We start from the raw sequence: 9,497 nt of genomic DNA, 5'->3' as shown, positions 1-9,497 counted from the left end.
TGTACATAAATGATTTTGGATATGTAATTGTAGTTTGTCTAGATGGCATTATACTGTTTCACAAAATACTTTCCATTTCTTCCTAATTGTGGTCACATCATGTCAAACATTAAGATATGAAGTGACAAAGCCAGGGTTTTAACTTCTTCAAATTTGGTTGCTGCTTTTCTTCTACCCCTTTCTATATATCTTTTGCAGTTTTTAAACACTAGGTCTTTAAAAAGAAATTCTTTGAATTTCTCATTATTTCCTTCATACAGTTAACCAACAAAAGTTATTTAGCCTTTTTGAAATATAGCAGAAGTGTGAATGTTTTGAATTTCTTTGTTGTTGTTGGTACATTCTTAAGTTTTGATTTAGTTGTAACTTTATTATTTTTTTCATAAGCTGCAGCTTTACTATTTTTAACCTTCTCCTTGGCCTGTAGCCATTGCTGATGTTTTAGGTTCAAAAGTGGGCATGTCCCAAGAAAAATATAAAACCTTACAGTGCCTCAACATACCAGAACTTAATTCCTTCATCACCACGGACATGTGCAGTTCACTGGTTCACCTTCTCCCAATGATGCAAATTAACTTTAAGGTAAGCGTTCATGAGATACGTATTTTTAGGATGGACTAGAAAAGGTAATACAACGATTATAAACTGGAATCCTATCTTACCTGCATTTAACACCGAGGAATTCAGTTATAGTGGGGTCATAGTAAACCTTGCCCTAGAAGATCTTTTAAGTGGAATTTAAAATATATTTTTATTTGTTGTGTGTGTGCAGCTGTATAGAGGAATTCATAGGCCCATCGGAACTAGAGAATTGTCATAAAAGAAACAAAAATAGAAAGGTGTGCAACTATCTGGTCATTCAAATCTTCTGTATTTAAGATTGTCTTCCATTTATTTCTATTGAGCGGGGAAATGAGCAGAGAACTCAAGGAGTTCTTAGTTTTCTTCAGCTCTTTTCTGTATTAATATTAATCCCCAATAACATTGATGTATGTTGGAAATTTACTTGTTGTGAGGATTAAGTGAAATAGTGGAAGTGTATCCTAAGAGCAAGTTCTCATATCAGTTCTGAGGTATAGATTAAGATACAGAGAGGTTGGGGCACTCGGCTGGCTCAGTCGGTAGAGAATGAGACTCTTGATCTCAGGGTCGTGAGTTCAAGCCCCACGTTGGGCATGGAGCCTACTTAAAAACAAATAAGAAAAAGATATATGTTAGGACCTCACTGTGATTTGGGGGACTTCTCTGTCAGATTTATTCATATACTAACTAAGATTCATTCCATTTACTAAATTTGGATACCTAGCAATAGAATACATCAGACCTGTGTATTAAAAACAAATCAGAACATAATGCACACCAAAGAATGTATTTTCACTTTTGCTATAATTTCATGAACTAACTTTTATGGAACTTTTTGAAATAGCATAGGATGTCGATTACTGTGTGTGTCTTATAAATAATAATACTCTGTATTAATAAAATGAGTATTTTAGCTCTCTCCCTGGAGTTATAAGGAAATTGTAACTGGTAGAACTCCTTTCTTCATGAGATTAAGGCGAAGTTTTTATGGCCTAGTTTCCTGAGTATACACTTCATAAAAATTTCAGGGATAATCAAGGCAGAATTTTGTCCTTTTAAAGCCATCTTTGGAAACATATTTTAAATTTGGGAGGTATCTAATTTGTGTGGAGGCTAATGAGGTGTTAATTATAAAATGAACATTGATATCTTGAGGGTATAGCATATTTTTAATGAGTTTTATCTTACAGTTTTATTTCCTACTAACTTAGTTTGTTCCATTTGAACAAATGATGTATTTAGGAGGATAATGGGGATGGAAGAGTCAGAGTTTTATAGAAATGAAGGACTAGAACTTTTCATGAAAGAGTTTTTAAAGGTGCCCAATGCTGCAGAGAGGTCATATAAGGAAATAATGGCAATTTGGCAATCAGAATATCTTTGTTGACCTGTGCAAGAAATGTTTCAGTGAAGTGATATTGGAAGGAGCCAGATGGCAGAAGGCTAAGGAGTGAGTGAGAAGGTCTAAATGGCCTAAAAACATGAAAAAGGAGAATCAACATCGTTGGAGCACCTGGGTGGCTCAGTCGGTTAAGCATCTGCCTTCGGCTCAGGTCACGATCCCAGGGTCCTGGAATTGAGTCCTGCCCGCATCGGGCTCCCTGCTCAGCAGGGAGTCTGCTTCTCCCTCTCCCTCTGCCCTTCCTCCCCTCTTGTGCACTTTCTCAAATAAACAAATAAAATCTTAAAAAAAAAAAAAAATAGAAAGAGGGACCCCTGGGTGGCTCATTCAGTTAAGTGGCTGCCTTTGGCTCAGGTCTTGATCCTGGGGTCCTGGGATCAAGCCCCACATCGGTCTCCCTGCTCAGTGGGGAGCCTGCTTCTCCCTCTTCCTCTGCCTGTTGCTCCCCCTGCTTGTGCTCTCTCTCTCTCTCTCTGTCAAGTAAATAAATAAAATCTTTAAAAATAAATAAATGGTAGGTATTTAAATTAATAAGAGATCATTGACACAAAGGAGAAATCAGAAGATTGTTATTAATTCACCAGTGAAATACAAATATCTGATAAACACAAACATTTAGCCTCTAGTAATCAAACATAAAACTAACAAGAATATGTTTGTCTCCTACCGAACTGGCATACTTTTTTAAAAGGTAATATTTCTGTGCTGTGATTTAGAGAAATTAGCTCTCTCATCCACTTGGACAGAAGTAGAAGTTAGGGGTAAATCCTTTAACTCAACAATCCCATTTCTAGAAATTTCTACTGAAAATGAGTCCTTTGTGAAAAGGTCAATCTGCAAGGCTTCTAGTTGCTGATGGTATAATAGATGAGAATTAGAAAAAGTTAAGAAAGGGCATATGGTTTCCATTAAAAAAAAGAAGAAGAAGAACTAGAAAGTGGGTTTTATTGACCATCTCCCTGCTAGGCTCTAAGCTTCCAGAAGGTTGAAGGGCTGTGTCTCATATCCACTACTCTGACACCACCGACATGGCCTAATCCTGGAACAGACATGTATTAGATGAGGACTGAGTAGTCGGATGCATGGATTTGTCTTTGGTTTCTTCAGAACTTTGTACCAGCATCTTCTACAACACTTTAATAGTTCAGAGTATGGATGATGAAGGAAGAGAAAGAGACCTTTGGAAATCTAAGATGATACCATGTGCAGTTTAGATTTTTTTTTATTATTTTAAATAAAACTAGAACTTTATTATAAATTTACACTAAGCCCTTGACACTGTGGCTTTTGCCTGAAGACCAAAAAAAGTATTAGACTTTTGGTATCTCTTGTGCCATTACTGTCTTTATTTGGACTTTTCTTATCTTTCAAAGTTTGAACTTTGGTCGTTGATTTTCGGATTTCATCAAATGTTATCACTTTTGATGACTTTAGTTTGGAAAGTTCTACTCAAGATTTATTACGGAAGCATAGTACTCCCAATTGTAGCAGCATGAAAAGTTTTGCAAGTATTCTAGTTCATGTTTAAAGAGTGAAAAGGAGTAAGACCCTGAGAAGAGTGCTAGTGTGAATCTTTGAAATGTACGTGCATGTTGAGTGTAATGCCGTTCATAGAATTATTGACATCTTTCCACCTGTCAGTCCTCTGTTGTACATATACATGTGGATACGTTTGGGCTGCTGTTCACCAGTGTTAATATTGGTATCGTTAACATCCTAACAGTATATTCAATATCCTAATAGTAGTAGGATTTGGAGAGTTTCTTTTCTTTTCTTTTCTTTTCTTTTCTTTTCTTTTCTTTTCTTTTCTTTTCTTTCTTTCTTTCTTTCTTTCTTTTTCTTTCTTTCTTTTCTTTTTCTTTCTTTCTTTCTTTCTTTTTCTTTTTCTTTCTTTCTTTCTTTCTTTCTTCTTTTTTCTTTCTTTTTTTCTTTCTTTCTTTCTATTCTTTCTTTCTTTTCCTTCCTTCCTTCCTTCCTCCTGCCCTTCCTTCTTTCTTATTTTTCCTTTTCCTTTTCCTTTTTCCTTTTCCGATAGCTATCTGAATTGTAATCTTTCAATTCATAATTTTTATGTTTAAAGTTGCCTCACCTTGCTTTTTTTCAAACTGGAGTTGAGCTTGTTTAACTTTAGATAAGAGGAAAAATTGTTTTTTTCTGTGATTTTATTTTTTCTGGAAGTACGACTCTAGGTTATTGCAAATTAATGTTTACCAACTGCATATTCCCTGAGACTATACCAGTGTGATCATTCTGTTTTATTCCACATAACACACCTTCACTGACTGCTAAATAAATATCCTATTTTTACTGAACAGGCTTTACAGAGTCATTTGAAGAAATGTGGTGGAAAATATGATCAGATTTTGGCTTTTCGACCTACAGGATGGACGCATTCTAGCAAGTTAATGACTATAGCAGACATTATTCCCCAGACCAAAGGAAACATTTCAATATATGGTATAATTATGAAATTTTTTCACTTTTAATGTTTGTTATGACATTTTTTAAAAAGAGCTTTTGTAAAAATAAGATCCAAGAAAAACAGGCACCAAAGAATCTTTAAAAATCGAGTTTCAGATTGCTCTACATACTCTAAAGCTGTATCTTTAGTACATCATAAACTGATAGAGAGGAGCGTGACAGGAGGAAAAAGACATTGGCTAATACGATGGTTTCGTTTACATGTTTGGTGCTATGTGAAGGAACCCACAGAGGAGGGGCGGGCAGTGCAGTTGGGTCTGGAAGCTTAAGTGCCACGGTCAGACTGCCAGTGGGAAGGAAGACCGGATTAAATGCCATGACAGCAAGAGGTACAGCCTTGACTCCTTTTTCTCGTTTCTCGGAGGAGGTTTACCTTTGTCCTCAGAAATTGCTTACTGTAATCATGGCTGATGGAAACGTTTTTTCTATGTCCCTAGACTAGTGACTTAATTTCAGCCCCTAAAGATCCCAGTTAAAACAGGACCCCTTCTCCCTTTCTCTGTGGCACTTGATCTTTAGGGAAGATAGAGGGATTTTTAAGATTTTATTTTTTTAATTTTTGGTCCTATTTTTTTATGTGTGCAAAGCTCAGGGACTGGACTCTGCTTACTTGCTCTGGAAACCAAGAGTCTCTTGCTAGTCACTCTTCACATTTTACTCATATTTTTTCCAGGATATTCCTGAAATCCATAGCTGAGTGAAGTGCCTAAAGAGAAAAGCCTAATTTAAAAAGAAAGCCTAATTAAAAATAAGAATCTGTAGAAATATATATGAAGTGTCTACATAGAAAAGCAGTAGAATTATTTAATGTTCAAAGTTTCAGTATGGTTTTAATGTTTTAATCTTTATTCTCCATAAAAATTATTAACATTTTTTTAATCAGAAATAAAATACTGAGGAGTTTTTGACAGCAGTACTCTGGATTGCTTTCCTTTCTTATTTTATTTTGGGCTTGTGTATTTTTTTAAAAATAATTTGATCTTTTTGTCTGCAGTATCTTCTCTTTGTGTTTCAGGAATCCCTTATAGTGAACACAGCAGCTACCTAGAAATGAAGCGGTTTGTTCAGTGGCTGAAGCCCCAGAAAATCATACCTACCGTGAATGTTGGCACCTTGAAATCTAGGAGGACAATGGAGAAATATTTTAAAGAGTGGAAATTGGAAGCTGGATATTGATGTTACCTGAAAGGACTCAGAACTAGTTAAGTAACTTAGGTATAGCTCATTACTAGTTAAATCTTTAGTGATATGAAATGTGCTGTATGGGGAAAGCCTCGTGAAGGCTGCTCGGATAGCTTGTTTTCTCATTTATGTTTGAATAGCATGTTCATGGTGCCAGGCATCTCTCAGCATCATCAGTAATGATGGAGACTGGTCCCCCAAGCGCCCTTGATTCTTGCTCTTCCCTCAGGAGCAGGTATACTCTGCATCTGGCCACGGGAGAGGCAGAAAAGGCAGCCTTAGGGACCAAAGGATTCATGATAATAGATAAATGACATTGAAAGCATTATATTATAAGTAATTATGTATCTTTAAAATTATTTAATATGGAGCATATTTTTATGAAATAACTTTTATATAATACTTAAATAAAAAATTAATCTTAAATTCGCCATAGTGTCTTTTGGTTTTTAGGATTTATAACTGTGCTGTTCATGCAGTTTTAAAAAATTTCAATGAAAATAATTTCAACACTTGACACTAAGGAAGAGGATTCAAAGAGCCTAGGTAATCACCCAATAAAGGATGGTGAAAAGTTTGCCTGAACTGATGTTTATCTGAACTGTTTACTCAAGACATCAGATAAGTAGAACTTCAGATTGCAACATTGTTTTTTTTAAGTGAGATTATATAATTTATTTATGTATCTTGATGTCTCCAACACAAAGTAGCTGATCCAAAATGAAAATTTGGGGAGGCCAATGCATATTAAAATGTTTTTATGGGATTTAAATAAGAAAACAAGTATAATGCATGTATGCATGTGTGCGTATGTATATTCTTGCATTACCTCTAGCAATGATATTATGTGGGGAGTTTCTTAATAAATGTTTTCATGGAAAATTATTTCCAGTAATGATTTCAGTAAGGATAGTATTCTCCATGAATATTTTCACAAGATTGAATTTTACATTGCTGTGGAGGTAGGAGTTATAGGGATCACATTTAAGGGAGGAAAAGCTTTTAGGGGCACAGTGGTAGTAAATCCAGTTTAACTGTACTCTCAGTTGACTTCAATTACACACTTAAAATATTTTAACTTGTTTGGGTTTTTGATGTTTTGAACTTTTCGTAACTTGTAAGTTGTTACACGTTACAATTAGAAAAAGTCTGTGTAGTCCACAAAAACAGGCATTTTGGGGAGATGGTCAAGTCATTTATGGTCATTTTAGTTTATTATTTGAGTAATGGTCTTTTCTTAGAGTTGTCCTTTTTCATTGGTAAAAAGATTTTTCATGATTTTGGAGGTTTGACTTTGAAAATCCAAGCATCTTATTTAAAGGCAACCTCAGCCTTTGTATTATCCAATGCAGAAAACCTCTTTCTACACAAACAGCACTATTTACAGCAGCTCGGAATGGTGTCGTTTGCTGCCATTGCCGCAGAATACACAGAACCTCATTTAGGGACCACCCCAAAGAGTTTTAAATATAAGTCACAATCACAGCCAAACTTTCCGAGGCTCAGGCGAGAGCTATATATGAAATTCTTAGTTCCAATACTTCACGCGTCGGTAGATAAAAAATTTCAATTTTAAAGTGAAATGAAAGAAGAAGAAATCTACCATCAACCCAAAATAAATGGATGACAGCTCTTAAACATCTTAAACACGTGTAGGGAAGAAATAGAATTAAGCCAGACCAGAGAAAAATGTTTTACTCTATCTGTATTTGGAACTTTTCAGAAAGCTGCTTCACCTTACCTGACACTGTACATTGAATTCCCAGAGGCAGTGACACTTGACGGGCTGGTTCTAAGTTGTCATGACTTCAGTGTCATGGGAAAATCTTTTCTACTTGATGTCAATGCCCTTTTAAATCTAAATCACTTATCCCTGATTCTGTATTAATTAATGTACCTAAATATGAAACGGGTTTTCAGAACAACAAATTTAAGTTCACAGTGTGTTCAGTTACTGAGTTATAGTCCTGTAAACCAAATGAATTCAGAATTTCCTTATTTGGTCCTTATAAATAACCATCAATAACTAGACTAAGGAACTAAGAAGGGAATTATCTTCAAGTACTAATCCTCGAAATACTCTCTCTTGAAAAGATATTAATATTGGCTTGTAACCTTCCTGGTGGTTTTATTACCGTTCATTCAGTTCACTTGATATTGATCTTAGAAAAATTCCAATAAAAAAGTTATTTGAGGGGCGCCTGGGTGGTGCAGTTGGTTGAACGTCTGGCTCTTGGTTTCGGCTCAGGTCATGATCTCCGGGTCCTAAGATCAAGCTGCGCACTGGGTGGGGAGTCTGCTTGAGATTCTTTCTCCCTCTCCCTCTCCCCCTCCTCTCCCCGCCCCCCGACCCTGCGCTTCCATTCTCTCAGGTAAATCTTTAAAAAAAAAAAAAAAAAGTTATTTGAAGCCAGCAAAACCATAAGTTAATGGTTATAGATAATAGCAGAGCAGTTTAGGTATAAGAATTACTTCTAATCTGAATAGTTGGAAGCTTTTAACTTGGCAAGCATTTTACTGTGCTAATTATGTTGCCTCTTTCCCTTAGTATCTACCCCTTTCTCCAAAAAGTAGACCTACTCTGCATAGGTCTCATTCCCTCCATGATTTCACAGTTCCATTTTTGGGAAGCCAGAAATAATTTGTAAAACATTTGTTATAGAGTGTACCAAGTGTACAAAACTGAGTATAACACAAAATGGTTATTTTCTTAAATATTCGTAGCCGGGCCAGAACTAGGGTGAGGCAGGAGAGGTTAGGGTGCGTGATTTAAAGGGGGCACTGGTTCTCAGGGCTGACCCTGCACTTGCGTGACCTGGAGAGGGAGAGCCTCCCTACATTTTACACTAGGAAACTCTCTTGCCTTACCCTATTCCCAAGCCCTGCTTCATAGCATCTGATTATGTGTTTTGCTGTCTTGAAGAATCCAAAGTGGCTTTCTAAATAAAATACTGTTAGGGCGCCTGGGTGGCTCAGTTGGTTAAGCGACTGCCTTCGGCTCAGGTCATGATCCTGGAGTCCCGGGATCGAGTCCCGCATCGGGCTCCCTGCTCAGCAGGGAATCTGCTTCTCCCTCTGACCCTCTTCCCTCTCATGCTCTCTATCTCTCATTCTCTCTCAAATAAATAAATCTTTAAAAAAAATAAAATAAAATACTGTTATAGCTTTGTTTTTAATATACATTGAAACATAAATATTATAATCTGAATTGAACAGTGTCCATTTTAAAGAACTTCCAGATTCATCAGCATAGAGCTAATTAGTCCTGGTTTTTCTAGGGCACCAAAACCCAGATTTCTCTGAGACTTGTCCTCCAGGATATGTAAACACCTTCAGGGCAGGCTTTATCTTATTCATTTTATGACCTAGTACCTTTTTCAGTGTTCGGTCCAGAGACATTTCTAATAAACGGTAAGTGCTTGAGTGAATCTTGAATAGACAGTGAAAAATCCATCCACCTTCTAAGAATTTGACTTCCAAAATTCTTTCACGTGTTTTCCTCAGGTAAAAATAGTTTCACTCCAGAAGAACCACTCAAAATAAAAATATATTGAAACTACTCAGTTGATTGTTTTTGGTACATTAAAACTTATCTGTTACTTAGGTCCAGTTCAGTGCAGGAACAATTTAGAGAATAAACTTTTCTTTGTCAAGATGTATCGCTTGAGTTTGTCACTAAAATCAGTCACTGAGCATTTAAATCCTCCTTCTAAGAACTTTTATCAATCAATATTATTTGTTGATTAACTGTTATGTTCTCCACACTATTTTTGGTGTTGTATGGAAATTAAGATAAGAACTATTTAATCTAGGGGCACCCCGGTGGCTCAGTCAGTTAAGCGTCCGCCTT

At 36.1% G+C, this 9,497-nt stretch overlaps 1 protein-coding gene across 5 annotated transcripts in view; it reads left to right on the top strand.

The window, feature by feature from the left end:
- Positions 1 to 7,443, top strand: part of DCLRE1A (DNA cross-link repair 1A) — a 21,371-nt gene extending 13,928 nt beyond the window's left edge. For all 5 annotated transcript variants that reach the window (XM_027596348.2, XM_027596346.2, XM_027596344.2 and 2 more), the window contains 3 exons: positions 428 to 582; positions 4,300 to 4,441; positions 5,481 to 7,443. In XM_027596348.2, coding sequence (XP_027452149.2) covers positions 428 to 582; positions 4,300 to 4,441; positions 5,481 to 5,641 — 458 coding nt within the window. In that variant the 3' untranslated portion in view covers positions 5,642 to 7,443. The remainder of the gene's footprint in view (positions 1 to 427; positions 583 to 4,299; positions 4,442 to 5,480) is intronic.
- Positions 7,444 to 9,497: the final 2,054 nt, after the last annotated feature.

This window comes from Zalophus californianus, chromosome 15 (genome assembly GCF_009762305.2).
Source record: "Zalophus californianus isolate mZalCal1 chromosome 15, mZalCal1.pri.v2, whole genome shotgun sequence".
Lineage (NCBI taxonomy): Eukaryota > Metazoa > Chordata > Mammalia > Carnivora > Otariidae > Zalophus > Zalophus californianus.
This window is presented reverse-complemented; position numbering and strand designations above follow the sequence as displayed.